At 33.3% G+C, this 21193-nt stretch overlaps 1 protein-coding gene and 1 non-coding gene across 2 annotated transcripts; both read right to left on the reverse strand.

Annotated features, from left to right (window-relative positions):
• Nucleotides 1-5823: 5823 nt before the first annotated feature.
• Nucleotides 5824-5917, reverse strand: LOC121268747. Its single transcript, XR_005941256.1, has one exon. It is a non-coding gene; the product is annotated as a small nucleolar RNA Z266 (small nucleolar RNA).
• Nucleotides 5918-12710: 6793 nt separating this feature from the next.
• LOC121266860 (NAC domain-containing protein 90-like) lies at nucleotides 12711-15257 on the reverse strand. Its single transcript, XM_041170703.1, has 4 exons — nucleotides 14889-15257; nucleotides 13902-14203; nucleotides 12917-13389; nucleotides 12711-12869 (listed from the first exon to the last, which is right to left on the reverse strand). The coding sequence occupies exons 1-3, from the start codon at nucleotides 15052-15054 to the stop codon at nucleotides 13051-13053; spliced, it is 807 nt and encodes a 268-aa protein (XP_041026637.1). The 5' UTR covers nucleotides 15055-15257; the 3' UTR covers nucleotides 12711-12869; nucleotides 12917-13050.
• Between the last annotated feature and the right edge of the window lie 5936 nt (nucleotides 15258-21193).

The raw sequence follows: 21193 nt of genomic DNA on the forward strand, positions 1-21193 counted from the left end.
ACTGAATGACAACATAAGGAAAAATGAACCAAACTCCCATTAATGCTTTTTGCAATTTTCACCAGCACCATAGAATCAAATATATTATATATAGCATAAAAAGTGCTATTCAGATCACTGTTTTTAATTTTGTATTGTACCAGCCGTTAGGCCGGTATAGGTACCATATACGTTTCGTACCGGCCTAAATACTAGCCGTTCCGGCCTCAATTTCGGCCTGTACCGGCCTATATTTCGATTGATACTGCCTATATTTCGATTGGTACCGGCCGATATTTCGGCCTTCAATTTTATTTTTTTTTCAAACTACAAACTTATGTTTTGACCTACAATTCAGACTAGACTATTTATAATTTATATTTATATATAATTTATTCATATATAGATTATTATTTTAGAATATAATTTTTATATATTTATATATATAATTTATTCATATAACGACTATTCCAAAACGGTACACGAAACGGTACCGGTACTGAAATATTTCGTTCCAGTGCTTGACTGGTACGACTTTCGGTACGGTATTCAAAACATTGATTCAGATCGCACTGAAACATATGCGATAACCAGTTTCCTTAATAACTACTAGAATCATATTGGAAATATTAAATATGTATGGGTGTAAATTGGTCCGGACCATCATCTTTTCTAGACCAGACCGAACATTCATAGGGATCGGACCGGACTGGACCGGTATATATTGGTCTTGTTCGTTCGGTCTGGCCTAATTATTTTTTTTCGAATAAATTAATACAAAAATTATTTAAATTACTAAATTAAAATTAAGTGAATTATTTAATGTGGATTATGTAACTAACTCATTAAAAAAATATTTTATATGATCAATGATAATAAATTAAATGAAAATTACATCATTAACTTATATAATTATTATATAAAAATAATATGTTAAATTATTAAAAATATTTTAAAAAAATATATAAGAGTTCGGTCTGGTCCAATCCAAAATTTATTGATCTCAGCACCGGATCGAATTTTTTTAATCTACAATTTATGAGATTGAGACCGATCGATTCGGAGTTCGGTCCGATCCAATAAAAACCGACCGGACCGGACTCCTTACATACACAATCTCAAGTTAATTTAAGCTGTGTTTGGATGTTGAATTGAGTTGATATGATAAAATATTATTAAAATATTATTTTTTAATATTATTATTATTTTAGAATTTGAAAAAGTTAAATAGTTTATTATATTTTGTGTTGAAATTTGAAAAAATTATAGTAATGAGTTGAGATAGGTTTATGAACCAAACAAAGCCTGAGTTCTTAATTTTATCGTACCACCAATTTTCCCACTTCGGCCTTTCTGTCTTCAAAACCCACCTCAACTCATATCATCTCATCATTACAATTTTATCAAATTTCTACACAAAAATATAATAAAAATTCAATTTTTTTCAAATCTCAAAATAATTTTTTCAAATTTCCACACAAAATATAATAAACAATTCAACTTTTATTCTACTATTCATAAACCATCTCAACTCATCTCTGAATCCAAACCACTCCTTAGACAGCTGGCATTGAATGGTGATTGGCCACTGCAAGAGGAGAGCCACAATGGGGGTTTATGAGAGAGAGAGTAGATCGGTATCCTTTTCGATAGGGTTGAAAAACCGACCTATCGGTTCGGTTTAGAGTCGAAACCGAGACCGCACCGATACGTTGAAAAAAGAATATCTCGACCAAAACCGGCCGGTGAAGGGGAAGAAAACCGTCAACGTCGGTCTAGGTTTTCTATCGATTGGTTCGTCGGCGTCGTCGGTGGCGTGAAGAGAGAGAGAGAGGAATGAGAAACATAAAAATAGATTCACAAAGTTACACGTAAACTCGAACTCCATCATCACATAATCACAAAATTACAAGATATACAACAAATATCAAATGATTCACAACAAATATCACACTATCACAACACTATCGGTACCCTCTCTGAGAAAAATGAAAGAACCCTCGTCTCCATCAACAAACCTCAACGACTCGAAGATGGGAGTTTGAAACTACACAAATAGATGAAACGACGCAAATAGATGGAGGGAGAGAGGGATGGCATCAGAGAGAGAAGGAGCTGAGAGGGAGATGAGAGAATCTAAGAGAGCTTAGACCGAACCGGAAATCTGAGAGAGAGAGAGCTGAGATAGAGAACGGCACAGACCGCAGAGAAATGAGAATGAGAAAGGGGAAAGGGGATCTTAACCTAATCATGAAACGGCGCCGTTTGCTTTATTTTATTTTTAATTATGGGGATTAAAACGACGTCGTTTCACTCATTTAAGTGAAACGGCGTCGTTTTTTATATAGGTATAAAATGAAAAAAGAATAGCAGAACCGGTTGGCTGATTCATTGGTTTTTCACTGGGTCGAACCGAAATCGAACTGGAAAACTTCTGTTTTAGCAAATATCTGCCGCACGCCGGCCGGTTCTTCATTAGTTTCGGTCAGTTCCTGACTCCGAAGGTCGGTTCCAGTCGGTTGCGATCGATTTGGTCGATTCTTGTATACCCCTATTTTTCGACACAATTTGGGTGGCTTTTGTTCTAAGAGAAGGCGGTTTGTCATAGGAGAGGGCGGTTTGGTCGAGCTGAGCTTCTGGAGACATTTTGGGTGAGCGAACGGGATACTTGATCTCGGGTAAAGTAACGTAGAAGAGAGAAGAGGAGAGAAATAAATAAAATAAATTAATAAATAAAACCACGTGGGCACTTGGATAGTAAAAGAGTAAGCAGTAAGGATATCATTACACTTTTTTCCTACTCTCCTTCCCGTCCCGGTCCACCTCCCCATACTCCCCTACTACATTCTGCGACTCTCCGCCACATCAGTTCCCCACTCCCTCTGTCCCTCTCTCTTTCTGTTACTTGGCGACTCTGTCAGACCCAATCAAAATGGAGTTCACCAGGCACCATCACCGCCGTTCACCCTCCTCCGACCGCTTCCTCGGGGTTTTCTCCCTTCCGACGCCATCATCCACTGAATCCCCCGGAGAACACGAGCTCAACGAAGCAGAAGTCTTCTGGACCGCTGATTTTACCGAACCTTACCACTCTGATTCCCACCATGATCACCATCGCCGCTTGAATTTCGGGCAATCGATGGAATCCGGAATCCTCTCCGTGCTACCCGAAGCCGATCGATTGCGCTACCAGACCCTCCGTGAGGGACCAGTCCTGTGCCGCAAACCTTCAATATCATCCAAGTCCTTGTCGTCATCGAAGGCGATTCCATCAATCCCGAGACCGCCGGAGAGGGAGTACTCGCATTCGGTGCAGGGCAGGAACTTGCACCACCATCAGTCGGCGCCGATGAAGGTGCCGGTGCACTCGAATGCCATGGCGAAGAGGAGTAACGTACTGCTTCTCGAGGTGGACGACGATGACGGAGAAGACGCCGAGATGTTACCGCCTCACGAGATCGTTGCCAGGGCTCCGGGGTGTCGCCTAAGACGACGTTTTCGGTTCTGGAAGGTGTTGGAAGGACTCTCAAGGGAAGGGATCTGCGCCAGGTTAGAAATGCTATCTGGCGCAAAACTGGCTTTCTCGATTGATTTTCCCTACTCTTTCTCGGTACAACATAACTGACTATATGGTTTGGCCACTTTTTCTTTCTTGTTTTCTCTTGAATGTGAAAAATAGAGGGGTTTTGTTCTGAGAGTTTGTTGATTGATTTGAGACTTTTTAAGTGGACGAGTCAGTGTTATTTTTAATATACATATTACATATATTATGGTATTCACAGATTTTGGGACAAGGAAAGGTAGAAGAAGATGAAACTCAAGTAAAACCATTCTTTGAGTGAGTGACTGGGTGCTTGCTGTTTTGCCATTCCATCGTTGTCATTAATTTTATAGACAAATACTCCATAGAAGTTCTGGCACTTAGCAGTTTGCTGGATGCGATGAACTTGAAAATTAGAGAAACTTAAGGGAGATAATTGGTTTAGCCTTCCACTCGATTCATTTCAACTTACTAATAATATTAAAAAATTAATATTTTATTTAACTTTCAAAACAATTCATTTCAACTTACTATTCAAATCTCTCTTGTGAGATTTCTACTTCCATGCTCTTAATTTGAAAGTTGGATGGATGTTGTGGAAATTCACTTGTATTAATTGCGAACTTCAATTCACGAGTATAAAAGTATTACAGGAGAACATTTTTTCCTCCTTTATTTTCGCTTTGCATCTTTTGGATGCTGATAAAAGACTTGTGCAGCATACATTATTACATATCGTCGGCGCATACATTCATGGATGTGCTCAAATGAATTGAAGACATTGTTTTTTTCTTCAGAAGCATGAAACTTTACACTGAAATATGAAAGTCTCCGTGATGATTAGTTTTTTACATTTGTTTCAAATGGCTCTCCGCAATTCATCTCTTTATCCTTCCGTGTTTCACAGGCAATTCAACCAAGCTTAATGGCTTAAAATTTGATCCATGTATTACGAACTTTAATCACACTCTTTCTTTTGAACCAGCGTAAAGTGAAATACAGACTCAAAAAAATAAAAACCCACATTCTACAAAATTAAGGAAGTAAATCTGCGTTCACCATTCTGGAAATGAAAGAAGCCGTTATTGTAGAAGTTAAGATATATATTACCATTAAAAGAGAAGCGAGATAATGTTATAGAGGGTATTAATTTCAGACCCATTTGTTTTTTTATTAAGAAATTTACACCCACTAGTGAAAGAACTTGCGTTTATTAGGGGACTAGTGCTTCTAGGCTCTCGTGTGGCCTAGATGTTTCGTGGAACTTACTGTTCCGACTTTCTTTGGATAAATAACAACCGTCGGATTTGTCCTAGTTGATTATTAATTTAATTAATTTATCGTTCATAAATGGATGAATTATTAATCCATCGATCCCAAAGCAAAAGTGTAAACGCCGTCGGCATACTTTCAAAAACAGTAGCCAACTTGAAAAGTTGAACAAAAAAGGGTCTAAAAGAAATAACAACTTAGCAAAATGCAATCAAGAACAACAATAATTACACCAAAAGAGTAAAAAAAATAACATTAACCGACATAAATTAAAAAAAATCTAACCACACATTATATATAATTTTTAATTTTTCTTTTTATGTATGATGAGAAAAAAATTTAATTAATTTAAAAATAATAGAATAAAAATAATTAAAAAATAAAATAAAAATAAGTATAATGTGGGCGAGAAAATAAGTAGCAGAGCTCCTTAAATAAGGCATTATCGTGCAAATTGAAAAGGTTTTATGAGAGAGCTTTTCCACACAAATCGTGCTCCACAGAAATCACATCTTCTGTACCCTAATTAAAAATATGTAATTTTATTTTTTTAATTACATATTTTTAAGTGATACGCAAAAGACTTATATTTAAAATTTTTCCTCCACACAAGACTTTTACCTCTGTAACAACCTCGCAATTCAAGTTAAGCCAAAAAGTTTATCCACCCAAATCGCAGCAAAATTATTACCCAGTATCAAGATCCTATGCACATCATACAGGTTCTTTGCAATCAAAAGTAATCGATGGAAGATTTTTATCTTTCTCGAAAACAGTTTTCGATTGGTTCATTCAAATGAACCAATTCACAGAATAGAGCATACTTCAAACGCACACGAGGATATGACGGAACCGCAAAACCCTAGAATAAAAAAGTATATTATGAATCAAAATACAAAATCAACGACACATTCAAATTCCAAAGGTGGACCGGCTAATTCAAAACACAGACAAAGAAACGCTTCCAAAAATGCAGACAGAGAAACAAACATATCGAAACAAAAAAAGCGAGCTAAGTTTTAAGATGCGAGTGGCAATAAGTCAGACAATTTAAATATGCCTCAAAAAGTGAGTTCATAAAGGAATTCTCCTTTAACACATCTAATTGAATCATCATTCGTGCCAACGCATTGTTTCTCTCTCTCTTAATGAAAAGGAAGTAGATGTTGATAACTAACAAAAAAAAAATCTTAACGGGAGGAAGAAACATTAACTTAGCTGATAATCTTTAGTAGAGCTGATAATATTGAATGAGTAGTAGTAACTGTTCCCCGCCATGGAGTGAGACACTGAAAACATACCAATGGAGCTGAAATCTTCCAATTAATCTCCAAAGAAAATTAAGGAAGTGACAGATCCAATGGCAAAGGAAAATGCCTCACAGATAATACGGCTCAGATGGGAAAAGTGGACTCAAAAGGAAAACCCTAGAGAGAACCGTACGTGATGATTTCGCGCGGCTATGACTCGACACGCTTCCATGATTGTTTCGCTGAGGAAGGCGATCTTAAGGGCCGCGCTAACATATAGTTTAACCAAAATAAAAAATAAAAAATTTAAATTTAAATTACGAGTGTAAGAAACCCTAGAGACTGCTGGGTCGGCAGCTGCTAGCCGGGGAAGGTGATAGAGGGGAATAGGGCAAATATATAGCTGTAGTATTTTACCTACATGACATATATGCCCTTGCATTTTTTCCTGAATAACGTTTTTGGATTTTCTGAGTTGGGATTTCTTAGGTGGGCTGAGCCCGGTGAGTTATGGTTGAGAACGGGCCTAATTCTCGTTGTAAATGCCGCAAAATAAAGCCTCGTGCGAAAATAATATAAGCTGTACAAAAAATAGCCCAAAAAAAAAACAAGCTATACAGACTGATAATGGTAAGCCTTTCAATCATCATTTTCTGATATAAAATGTATCACATTTGTTTTGGTCGTGTTTCATACGTATCAGGAGGACTTCTTAGACAGTTGGAAGATGGACCAAGGGACCTGCAAATATACAAATAAAGAAGGTGCTTAAGTTAGTTTTTAGGAAGTGTTTTCTTTGTCCTTAAATTTTGAATTTGATCATACTTTGAGTGGGCTTTTATACTAGGTAGTTTGGAGTGATGTTGCTTTCATTCCCGAGGAACTATCCCATTGTGCCTCATGCTTCGCGCACGTGATACCCTAAAAGAAATAATTAATACAACATTGAGCTCTGACTCACGTCTCGATGCCCCCTCAGTCAGGTCAGATGAGTCTCTCTCTCTCTCTCTCTCTCTCTCTCTCTACAGGAAGAGCCATGGTTATTCTTTCGACACACATTCCCATAGTTGCTGCTTCACGACCATCATTTTGGTTATTTCTCAACCTCTTGCAGTGGCGCTCACCTTTATTTTCTCAGTGTGTGAGTCATGATTACCCCTCCCGCATGTTTCCTAATGGTTGTTTTTTAGGGACTTGAGGAGTCTGCATCCCCTCAGCCTGTCTTGGTGGTGCCCACCTTCCTTTTCCCAAGTGAATGGTAGTTATAACTTCTCTCGCACGCTTCTTGGTAGCCATAAGCTAGTGATGATTCAAGGTGGCTGATTGGTTGGCGTATATTACCCTTGGCCACTTTTGCTTTTCACTTGGTGGGACAAGCCCATCACAAGTTGTTATATTCGCTTTGCCAAACCATTATGCCTTCTTTAGATCATGGGGTCTCAGACTCTTGGGCCGAGCCTTTTTACCCTCTCCAACATTAACATAGAAACATTTTCAATCTACATCTTTTCATCATTACAATCTTTTAAATTTTTACACAAAAGATAATAAATAATTCAACATTTTCAAATTCTAAAACAATAATAATATTAAAAAATAATATTCTAACAATATTTATTCAACTCATATAAAATCATATCATCTTATCTCACTATCCAAACAATTCCTAAAAATATGAAATACTTAAAAAATAAAACTCAGGAACTAAAGGCATGTAATTCAGACATTTAGAGTATCTTAGAATTTTGTAAATAATAGTGAAATAGTTTGAGAGAATATGTTTTATTGAATATCGATAAACGAGATAGAAAACATTGAATAAAATTATTATAAACTAAAAAGATTGTGTAAATATTATTTTTGTTTTGAAGTTTAAAAATTTTACATTTATTTTTGTATTTAAATAATGATTAAGTAATGATTCGATAAAAAATTTTTAAACTTAAAATTAATAAGTATTTTAGTGATATTTAAAAATAAAATTATGATAAATTTTGAAAACAATGGAAATTCTTATAATGTACAGATATACTCAAAGTCTGAAAGTAAGCGTAATATTCGGTTAAAGTACAGGCGCTAACGACTTGTGTCACTGTTGAATACTGTAAGCAATGACATCACTGCTTTAATTATCGTCGTACATGAGTACGAAATAATTTCCTTCGCCATGGATGGCGCTATATTAATTTGTTTTTTCTTACAAAAAGTCTTTGCAATTAAAATTATCACGTGGATGGCGTAGAATTATTTTATATATTTTTTATTTAAAAATCTTTACACTACATACTATATTCTATGTGAATAAAATATTTTTTATTTAAAAATTTTTACACTACATACTATATTCTATGTGATATAATTCAATTTAAAAAATAAATTTTAAATTTTATAAACCTCCCAATAGCATTACTATTTAACGATTTATTTAATTAATTAGCTACCAAAAGAGACGGTGAACGTCTTGGTCATTCATGAATTTGTGATTACGTATGCATGAAGTACATGATAATGTCGTGAATAATAAGAAGTAAGAACAAGAAGCGTAAGTAAGAAAAATGCCCCAAAGACGCCTATTTATTTAGTATATGGGAATAAATAAATTAAAATAGAAGTTTAAAAAAAAAACATCCTGGGCTTGGGGTACTCCACCATTAATATCACGAATTCCCATGATATGAAATTCACGTTCACAAAAAAGAGGATAAAAACAAATAATATACAAACAAATAAGTAAATTTATAAATTAATATGATTTTATATGATACGTATATCTATTTTATAATAAATATAATTTTATAATTTAATACATCACATCAAATTACATCAATTTATAAATTTAATTTTATAAAATATCTTTATGGGCACAATATAATATAAGAGTAATGATATACCTTACTCATACGTTAATGTATATATATTTAATTTCATAAAATATATGTTAATGTTTGCCTGTACCTGTTTTGCATGGCAGAATTTTCCCATAACTTTCTTTCTAATTTTGTGTTAACATATATGCATGACGATCCATCGAGGTACTTCTGCATGCAAATTAAGGGCAGGGCAGGTTATTATTATATTGAGATCATTTTCCCCCACTATTTTGTTTTCCGGTCAGCTGCATCGAAATTAATCAAATATTCATATTGAATTTCGATTCTGATCGGGATGCATATTCCGAACCAACACCGATTCAGGTGCATCCGGATTATCCGATCCGAAAATGGTTCCGGAAGAATTGGGTATTCGGATTTTTTTTTAATCAGTATACTGGAAAAAGTTTTGATTTCCATTCTATAGAAAAAAATAAAAATTCTTCTAACCAATTCTCGATAATTTCTTAGTGGCACAAAGTCGACTCGAAGTTGTACACTCGTGGACCCATCAAAATGCATAGCATTTTAATTCTTAGACTTTTTTAATCTCGCCACGTGACGACTTATGTTGATCTACATGATCACTATTCATTAATTCTACCGTCCTTTTCTCTCTCTCTCTCTCTCTCTGTTTTTGTTCCCTTCATGAAGTCCACCTTATTCAACATGACATAAATGAAGACCTTTCGTTTCTCTCAATTTTTCCTACTTCAAGCACGTTGTTCATTGTTCTCTCTGTGTTTTTTTTCCCCTTCATGAAGTCCACCTTATTCGACACGACATAAATGAAGACCTTTCGTTTCTCTCAATTTTTCCTCTTTCAAGCACGTTGTTCATTGTATTAATGTTCTTTTGAATTAAGTACCAAACAAAGTGGGGGGTAGAGGCAGAATATATAGTTTTTCTTCCACGGAAAATTGAAATGAAAGCAAGTCAAAATTCTCCAAACTTTCAGAAGCCAAGTTGTTGGTACGAACAAAAACTGTTAGATTATGGTAGAATATATAGCAATCTGCCAAAGTGTATAAGGAAATAAAGTTGCACTTCTGCTAACATCAATTACTTTTGGTCTAGCGTTAAGCGCTTGATCCTAACAAGTGGTATCAGAACAAGGGTTTTGTTGTAAGATTAACTATCTTTTGAATTAAGATCTTAATATCTTATGACTAACATTGCAACTAGGGTTGTAAATTGGTCTGGTTCAGTTTGGGGGGATCATTTACGAGCTCGACTCAATAAGCTAAACTCTCAACTTATGCTCAAGCTTATCTCACAAACGAGCTCAAGTCGAACTTGAGCTCGGCTCAAATTGTTTATTTTTTTATTTTTGAATAAGATTAAATAATTAATAAATTAGATAAATAAAAAAATAAAAATCTAATATTGAATTTGTACAACTAACAAATAGAACCTCTATTGAATTATAAGATCTTTAAAAATCTATAAATAATTCATATATAACTAGTTGATATTTATCCATAATAACAATATATTATATACCTACATATATTATTAATACATGCACATAATATGATAGTATATCTCTATTTCATATATGGTTCCCACATATTAGTATATGAAATTATTAAATCTTATCGACTAATTATTGTACAAATTAAAAAATATAGGTATGAAGTATATTCAATATATAGACATAAGTAATTAGGATACATATTATATATTTAATTATAAAAGTGATATACTTATATTATTAGCTAATACATATATATCTGTATATATACATAGGTATATGTATATATTTATCAATATGTGAATGAGTTTTAATTGAGTCAAGCTAACGAGTCGACTCGGGCATAAACAAGTGAGCCTTAACGAGCTTTAGCCGGGTCAAGTAGAGTTTTGTTGGATATGTGTCATTTACTAATCGAGCATATATCTGCTTTCATAAGAGAGATTTTTTTTTCACAAGTTGAGTTCCATTCGAGTTTAACCGGGTGAGTACCGAGCGGGCTATTAAACAGACTGGTTCATTTACAACCCTATTTCCCAAAAGGACAAGTAGTCCTTTACCATGGCTTTTGGTGTGTAATTGGATCAATATTCACATTATGTTGCACTGGAGTTCCATCAAAACCAAAAGAAATTAAGTTGCAATATCTAAGAAATAATTCTTTTGAATGGTTGATAATCCATTTCTTGGTTACAAGCAAAGTAAACTCCACAATCTGGAGATAATCCATTCTACTGGAAATCCAGTACAAACCCTAACCCTAGCACCTCACAAAATTAATCCACCTAATCAGATAAAATCACCCAGTGTTTTTCCTGACCTTTGATTATTTTTTTTCGGTGCTTGTAGAGAAAGCTTCCACAATCCGACCACCACAAAGAGTAAGCGAGAGAGACTAAGTTAGAGAGCAAGAAACAGAGAGAGAGAATAGGCTGCAAGACACAGAAACACATAGAGATGCAATAGAGAAAGCTACATCTACGAGAGAGATGCAAATAATGCAAAAGAGATAGAGAGCTGAGTCTGCGAGCTGCAAGTTTGCAAGAACCAAGAGGCGTAACGAGTTCGGGTTTGAGGGAGAGAGAAGAGGGAGGTAGACGGGTGGAAACCGTGATATATATATATATATATATATATATATATATACACACACTAGAAAAAATGACATTTTTCTATGTTAATTCAGATATCGGTTATTAACCGAGTTTGCTTGGAATGGTTTGATGTATTAGGATTAATTTTTGTTTCCGAGTTTAAGGCTGAATGGGACTGGTTGGGTCGAAAAAGGGAATGATCGGGCATCGACTTTTTTGTTCAACCCTAGCTCCAAGGACAAAGATTCCTAATTAATAAATGATGGGAGAGTTTATGGGCATGAACTTTCTTAATTCGTGAAAATCACGTCCGTGTGAAAGTTGAATCTCAATTCTCACTGGTTAGTACGTATTTTAAATTTGAAATGATTTGAATAAATCCCACACAAGTCCCGCACATGTTTTTTGTAAAAAAGTAGACCTTATCTTTAAAAAATGTTTAAAAAAAAAACTAATTTTTTAGTAGCTGGGATCCATCTTTTTTACAAAGAACTTACACGAGACTTGTCTATTTAGGGTTTTTACTTATCTTACTATTAAATTATTTATGGAGAAGTTTGAGATCAGATCAATTAGCTAGTAGGTATTATATATCTTACAACTTAGTGAGTTTTGTTTGATCCAAATTAAGACTTCTTTCTTTGGTCGTCGAGTAGTCATGAAGACCGCCCCGCAAGTTAATCTGTTCGATCTACTTTTTTGGAGCTTAGTATATACGCATAGACGTGATATCTTCAAGCTTGATGATCTGGACATGAGTTCAAGCTCCTGATATCTTCGGATCTTGCCTGCTTTAGGCTTTATTGATGCTCATACTTGACTAGGCTGTTTTGGCCTGATCCTAGCCTTATAAATTGTCATTATTTATTAGTTTTCATAATAGAAGCATATATATATATATATATATATATATATATATATATATATGCATGACTACTGTGTGACAATTCATGCCACTTTAATGATGTGCATGATTCGATAGTACCGAGCCAATCGATTGATCGATTATTCAGGCACATTGATTAGTTTAATTAATAAGTTTTGCTACATGATATAGTTATTTTTACGTATTTTTTATGCATTCTACTTATGTAATTGACCAAATCAGTTATTTTATATTAAAAAAATTGCGCAGTCAATCACATTAATAGAGTGCACAAAAGAGTACGCAAAAATAACTATATATAAAAAATTTTGTAGTTTAATTATTATGTAGTGCGCTCATATGGATACTACAATAATCAAATATTGTATCCTTAATATATATATCATGAACAAGTGATGATCAACTAGCTAGGAAACAATAATTAGATAATTATTAATTACCACCCTCAAACTCAACTTTATTCTGTCTCTAGCAATCATGAGAATTACAACATCCAACAAACTAAAAATTTGGCCTTCACCAAGATTAACATGGTCAAATTAACCTGGCAAAGTACTCCATTTCCTAAAGGCCAGGGGTTAAGCACAGCTTGGATCATGATCCATTCCATTAGAGAAGTACTGTGACGAATATTTGGACACGTACACCTAATTCAGCTGATGAAATGGTACTGTTTTCCTTCTATTAATCCATCCCATGGAACCAATTCAACTGCTCAGAATCCAACAAGTAATTAGTATCATTAATATCAACAGCCATTCCCATGTTCTCATGATCATCATGACTTTGCCCAGCTGGCTGCACAGAGCTGGGATCATGGCCGCCATGGTCTCCAGAGGATGAACTCTCGGGTGAGCTTCTAATTCTCTCCGTGATTGGACGGTAATTCAGACCCTGATGATGATGAACTTGTTGTGCTGTTGCTGGCCGCTCACCTATTACTACTCCGGACGGTCGTCTGTCAAATGCCCTTAAGCATTTTGATTTCTGGTAGACTCGACACAAACTAAATTCCTGCTGTAACTGCATAATACAAAAGCAAAAAGGAAAATTTAGTTGCAGAATAGAAAATTCTCGAGGTATTGAATCTATTGATGAACAAAATATAATGATTCTTATTATAATTAGCTAGTAATATTGCATTATCACGTTATCATTGATTAACTGCGCGCGCTGGTGATCTTGCTAATTAAACATTCTCCTGCAAATTGAAGCCTAGTCCGGTCCCGGCCCGATCGATTCATAGCAGAAGTTAATATATATTGCATGCATGAGATACAATATATATATCAATATGCATACTCTTCCAGATCATTAATTATCCATGCTATATATCTAGGGTTTCATGACGAATCACAACAAGACGTACGGAGTACTGTTGATACCAGTAGCTAGCCATGCAAATCAAAATAATTCCAACATACCGATCCGCCATGGAGATCCAAATTAAGAACATACATTCACAGGAGGTATGTTTAAAACTTATTAGGATATGCTAGAGATTCTAACTGGCTAGCCCTAATATAGAATTATACCGAAGGAATTGCAGTAGTACTGCTAGATGAGGACGCGTCTCCTTCACTGATTTTATATTCGTTCATCTTCCACTCAGTTTTTTTTCCATAAGGAGCTCTTCCCTTGTAGAAAACCATGGTCCTTTTCTCACCAATAATGCGACTAGTGTTGGAAGAGTAGACATAATTAGGAGACCCCGTAGCTTTCCAGTATCCAGTTGTCGTGAGTCGCCTTGGTCTTCCCCCGCGGGCTTCACTCTCTTGTCTGGGAACGAAGAAAAACCACTGCTCAGGGTCTCCATAGCACAGCACTCCAGAATACTCTGATTCCAACAAAGAAAATTTGAGAAATAATGGAAATAAAAAAGGCTTTTAATATACATTCACCCAAGATAAAAGAAAACAAAAAACAACATACAGGTTATGAGCTCGATCACTGTATCAAACTACCAACAGGAGGAAAGAAAATTAAGAAAACATCTAATTAGTAATTGCAAGAAATGTTAATCCGCTAGCTTAATTTGTTTTCCTGAGAAAAATATTAAGACGAGGAATAAGAATCTTGCTACTTTTTGGGCTAATTTATCTATATATGTTTCGGAGATTTTCTATATATATATTTGCATCCTCGCTCTTAATTAATGCTCCTCATTCCTCAATGGAAAAAGAAAACAAAATGTAGAGATGTTTTATCTATGTCAATGGAGAGAGAGAGAGAGAGAGAGAGAGAGATCTTAACCATCAGCTAACTTAAATTCAGTTGCAAGATGCATGGAACACTGAAAGTTAAAAAAAGAATACTGGGAATGAAAAAATGAACTTCAGCAGTACCGTAACTTTTAGAGGCTGAAAGCATCGAAAAAAGTGACATAAAACTGGTAATTAATTAAGAACAGCTTTGATCAACTTCAACCATTTGTACGATTAGCAATATGATTATTACGAAAACGAAGGATCAAAGAGACATGCATATATAAATTACAAAGAATCATGAAGAAGAGTTTTTACGTGGGAGATCCCATGGATTGGACTCATATATATCCACTACCGGTATAACCCGGTCCATAACTCGGTTCAAATCCTCTCTCTTCCCTTCGAGCTTGTTATGCAGATAAAATGAAACCAGCTCTTCCTCCGTCGGGTAGAACCGAAACCCAGGCGGCAAATCGTCCATTTACTCCTCTCTCCTTGATCTTCTCAAAGCTAGAAAATTATATATGTTTAAGAAATACCAAATGACCGGGAACTTGTAACTTCGTTATATATTGTGGTCCGTGTATATATATAATTGCTCGTGCATGTATATCTATGGAAAAAAAGCGTAGGTTGTCGAAGAAGGATGGAAGTTAGGCAAGAATCGTACTACTGCAGAATGGAGAAACGAGAAAGAGCAAACCGAGTGAAATAATAAAGAAAGCAGGGAGGGCTAGGGATCAGAGACGACAGTACTCCGGTGTTGCTTGGAAACTTCAACGCGCTTGGGGCGAAAAGATTCTCCTGCTGAATAAATTTGGTGTGCGTACTACATGATGTCCAATGATCTTTTTTTTTCTATTTATTTTTTTTGATAAAATGTCCATTGATCTTTTTTTTTTTTTTTTTGATAAAATGTCCAATGATCTTTTTGAAGTCAGTCAAACATTGTTTTCCTCTGTTCAAGGGCATGTTATCCCAAGTACCTCTTCATTTTCTGCATCCACGCAATTAACACGCGCGCGCGCGTGCATATATATATATATATATATAGCCAGCTTTCTTCCATTACAACCGTGTCGTCGTTGATTTGAGACCTTTTACATCCAATATTTACGACCCAAATTCGTATATAATTAAGGCGATAGTTCTAATTTGTTGTCAACCACACAAAATTAAGCGGATCGTTAATTAAGCAGGTGTTTATATTATGACCAAAAAAGTATGATTTCTCATGACTTAATTGGATTCGTACAAGATGATGACACAACGTTGAATAACTGCCGAGGACGAATCTGATTGCCGAACGTTACTCACTTTTATATATAGGAACGGTAATATATGACACGATCTGTTAATTCAATATGAATACGATATAAAATTAACAGGTTTGAATTTGATATTAACGGATTCAGGTCAAAACATTGACCCGTTAAGACACGACTCATTAACAAATTACTAACGAGTAAACCCGCTTAACCTGTTAGTGACCTGTTTAGACTCGTTAATTTTTTTACTCAAAATTATAATTATATCATTTTTAACCTAAAAAAAAAGATACCCTAACTCTAGCTATTTCGTATTTCCTAATTCTCTCTCAGACCCTCAATCTCTCTCAGTTCTCACAAGTCACGATTGCTTCTTACACTTCATCTAGATTGTAATTTTGGTGCTTTCATTGTTTGGATTATAACTTTAGACTTATCTAGTTAGTTTTATATCTTTTAGAGATATTGTGATTTTAACTTTTATATAACATTATGTTAATCAAGTAAAATAGATTATTTGGATCAATTCAAGCAATTTACATAAACGGGTTGAAAAGGTTGTGTCGATATATTTTTAGTTAATTCATAACGGGTTAAAATGAGTATTGTCGTGTCAATCCATTATTTTAATGAGTCGTATCAGGGTTTGAAAATCTAACCTATTAAGTTTAACGAGTCGTGTTTAGGTTGACCCATATCGTATAATATACACAACTTAACACGACACAAACACAAACCGTTAATACGATTTGCCACCCCTACCTATATATTTATATATGTGTGTATGTACATATTTAAATAAATAAGTATATATACACACACATTATAATATGTTCTGTAGTGTTTGTTCCTATATATGTGTTTGAGGTTCTCCATGCATGCTTAACAGCTAGTTTATATATTCCATCAAAAAAAAAAAAAAAAAAAAAGGTAGTTTATATATATACATATAAAGTTGCCGGCCCGTACCTATCTTGCACATATTTTGTCTCCTAGTAGTGGAATAGATCCACTTCTTATAAGCTCTTACGAAAAATGCCGAATTCTTTTGGGTCCTCTCAACTCAAAACCGTTCCAAAACCAAGGCATGCAAGTACCATATATATATATATATATATATATATAGACACACACACATATACAACCAAGGCAATATATATATATATATATATATATATATATATATATATATATATACCCTAACTCGTTTATAAAAAAGAAAAAAGAAAACCAAGATCAGCTAAAACTAATTTATAATATTTTGATAGTAAAATGTTTAGTAGTTATGATGGTCTATACATGTTATTAACACAAATTTATGCTAGATTTGCCTTCTTGTTATATTGATCATCTTCAATGCATGATAAAGTAAATAAAAGTACTGAATTTCTAGGTCAAATTAGAAATTCAAATGACTAAATAATAATCATGATGTGTGGATTCAAACTTCTAGGTGATCAACTTGGAAATTTCTCAACAGCTAATTAATTCACAAGCTAGCTGCAGGTAAATTAATAACAAAATTAACCCACTCATTGGAAACTTCCCAGTAAAAGCTTATCATAAATTAATTACTTTGATCGAGAGAAACTAATTAAGAGGCCGTATACACAAAACACATTGTACAATATATTACACAATAATATTATAAAATGAAGATATTTTTATAAGATTATGTTATTTTTATAAGATATTTTATAAAAATATTATTCATTTAGAACATAATTCATGTGTAAAATATTGTAAAAAATATTATGTGTAAATCATTTTTTATATATATATATAGCTAGATCGAGTGGGATCATGATTCATATGGGATTCTGTACTTAATTAATTGCATTACAAATTATGACTCACGCCGCGCGTCCACTTATATCGTAGTAATTCGAAACAAATTACCATATATATATGGTTTTTAGCCTTACTCGTAAATACGCAGGATGTATATATATATATATGTATATATATATATATATGTATATCTTAGAATTTTGCTTCTAAAATAGGATTAATTTCTTGCCCAAGAAATTAATTTATACAACTAGATTTTGATCGAAAAAGATTTGTTGCGTTTGAATGTTAAACTGAATTGAATTGAGATGATAAAATATTATTAGAATATTATTTTTTAATATTATTATCATTTTAAAATTTAAAAAAATTAAATTATTTATTATATTTTATATTAAAATTTGAAAAAATTGTAGCTTGAGTAAGCAAACGGAGCAGATTCGGCCAATGAGTTTGGTTTAGCTGGCTAGCATTTATTAGTTGAGTACTACGTAACAGCTAGCTAGCTAGGTTGCGTGCCACGCAATGCGTGAATTCCTTAAATTTCGGAGAAATAATATTTGTCATATTTGTCTAGTGATAAATGTGTCTCTTGAAAAAAAAAATTAATATAAGATTTATATAAAAAATTAATTTTTTAATAATAAATTTTTTACTATTTTTCAAAATAGATATGCGATATTTTTATAACTTATAACTATATTTAGTATTATTCTTTTTATAATAATATTGTGTGAAATGACTTCTTTAAATTTTTAATTAGACGGTTGTTTGAAAGATGAAATTATTTTATTTTATTTCATCTTATCTTATTTTCTTTTTAAATATCATCTAAAAATAAACATTTTTTAATTTTTAATTTTTAACTTTTTTATTTAATTATTACTTAATCATTATAATTTTTTAAATTTTTAAACAAAACACAAAAAATAATTTAACTTTTTAAATTTTTAAATAAAACTTATATTAAAAAATTAAATTAGAGCAATATTTTATTAAACTTTTTTTTTATCTCATTTTTCAAAATCATATAAAACATTATAATTTTCTTCTCTTGCAAATTATAGTCAAGCTCGGATGTATAATAACGTGGAAAAAATAAGAGAAATTATATAATCATGTTCTAGAAATAAAGAGGTGATCATGATTATCATGATCCTGATCATGTAAATTAATTTGACATTGAAAATGAGGCCTGTATGATTATATAATAATAATGGCTCCCTAAATAATTCGAGTTGAATATATATGGAAGACAGATCAGGGAGTCTCTTGGAGGCAATCGATCGATCGATTTGCAAGAAGAAGTGAAGAACCCTAATTTTTTTTTTGGGTCCACGTACATTAACGCATACAAAAGCTTCGTCAGTAGGTCATCAGAATTACATTGCAGCACGTCCATGATCAATCATTAACAATATTGAGTAAACTATGATCGATATTCCCAGTTTTATTTATAATTTTGTGAAGAGTCAAGATTACCGCGTTAAGGGATAGAAATCTTGGAGAACACAGAGACGTTGATGATCTAGTATAACTACGATCAGGAATATGTTTTCTATTCATATTATATGAAATTGAATTCGTACGTAACAAAAGGTTAGAAGAAATAATGGAGTCAAGATAAAGTCAACAAGCGCTTGACCCACCTCAAGAATACATGAATATTAATGAAGTCATCGTCCGTGCATGCGCAGGGCTTCACGCGCAGTTTGACAAGAACGGGCTTGAATCATCAGGTGTGAGCCTACGCGCAGACCACGCTGGATTGACTTCAACAATATCATCATCAGCTTGGAAGGATGATCGATATTTCATAGTAAAATGATTTTTCTATAATATTTTGTATAACATATTATATAATAATATGTTAAATAAAAGATATTTTTATAAAATTATATTATTTTTATATAATATTTTATAAAAATATCTCTCTTCTAACATATTATTATATAATATATTGTACGAAATATTATGAATATATTATTACTCTATTTCATATATAAATTGATACCCAGCAATGCTAGCTAGCTGGGTGGGTATCATTGCTTCTGCAATAAGCTAGCTTTTTGATCCAGACTTCGTAAAAAGCAAACAAGGTTACTTTTAATTAAAGAGTTTTCCATGTTTCTCGCCAAACCATGGAAGAGTAATTCAATATATGGTTATTTCAACGACCAAGACTCTCGCTATATCTTAATCACAATAAAAAAACCTTTTAAGGCAACGTCGCAGAAAAGCGAATGTAATGTGTCGTACGTTGTGATGCATGATCATGCATGCATGTGGGCCGGTTTGTCCTGTACTGTATGTGTGTCTAATTAAGGTCATTGTCATGTCTTGGAAAGAACATATATATATATATATATATATATATATATAATTAACGTGGGATAGACTATCTCTGGCCAGTCAGGTCTTATATCCTTTATATGTACTACGTTTCAATGGAACTTACATGGCATTATCCTCTCATTCATGGGTCATTAATTCCGGAGAAATTCTCGTCCTTTTGGCCTTTTCACACTGCATTCAGTACACATTTTCCTCGCGATGGACAAGAATTTGTCACGAAGCTGATCCAACATCTTCGAATTGATTAGGAGACTTAATTCTAATTTCAGGTTTTTCTTGGCCGGATCGATCGAACATCATCACGGGTGCATTTTTCTTGTTGGCTGAAAAATAAGGAGATTTCTTTAGGAATTAGCTAGGCGCGGTAAGTACTAGTCCATGACTCGTGATGTCCTGATCAAGCTAGCTGCATGGGTCAACGGTAATTCGAGTTATTGCGTCGGGTTATAAATTTGTGTCATGTTGTCACGTTAAGTAAATGTAAATAAGATTATTTGGTTCAATCTTATCAAATTCCTAAATCTCTGGCAAACATTTTTTGGGGAAAAAGATATGCGACAAAAATCTACTTTTTATGGAGAAAAAAACTCGCCGGAGAAATATATATATTTGTTGTAGGATGTGTCACGTGAATATCTCGGTACACATGTTGTTAATTAGAATGATATTAAAATCTAATAAAATCATAGCTAGCAAGCAAACAAACAAACACACAAGTAGAAGGATTTTTAAGTTGTTAGGTTAAATTGATAACAATATTATTATTTTGGTCTATACAGATAATGTGGGTTAATTACTAATTTTACGAGTTAACTCATAATATTTGACAATTATTTTATCAATTGTTTTCAGTTTTTTGAATTTTAAAGAAATATGTATTTCCTACAGCAAAAAGGAAAAGAAAATGAATAACGTTAAAAGCGATGTAGGAGCACTTTGGGCCTTCGTTAATTTCAGGACAAGGTTCAATGAATTAGTTTTATGTGCGAAATGATATTTACAATCATAGATTATATAAGTACAATATATTTCTTTTGAAAAGAGTGATTAATTATAGAATTTATATAAAAAAAATTAATTTTTTTAATGATGAACCATGCTCGTTTTTAAAAAGAATAAGTAATACTTACACAACTTATAATTATATTTAATATTATTCATTATTTATTTCTTTAAAGACATTTGCCAATAGAGAAGTAATATTTG

Source organism: Juglans microcarpa x Juglans regia, chromosome 5S (genome assembly GCF_004785595.1).
Source record: "Juglans microcarpa x Juglans regia isolate MS1-56 chromosome 5S, Jm3101_v1.0, whole genome shotgun sequence".
Lineage (NCBI taxonomy): Eukaryota > Viridiplantae > Streptophyta > Magnoliopsida > Fagales > Juglandaceae > Juglans > Juglans microcarpa x Juglans regia.

Bases quoted from the DNA above. Each gene is read 5' to 3' on its own strand.
- LOC121266860 (XM_041170703.1), bottom strand. From the start codon at position 15,054: ATGGACGATTTGCCGCCTGGGTTTCGGTTCTACCCGACGGAGGAAGAG. The intron at 14,204-14,888 runs GTAAAAACTCTT...TGTTGGAATCAG, and splicing joins CAATCCATGGGATCTCCCAC to AGTATTCTGGAGTGCTGTGC. The intron at 13,390-13,901 runs GTATAATTCTAT...TGTATTATGCAG, and splicing joins GTACTACTGCAATTCCTTCG to TTACAGCAGGAATTTAGTTT.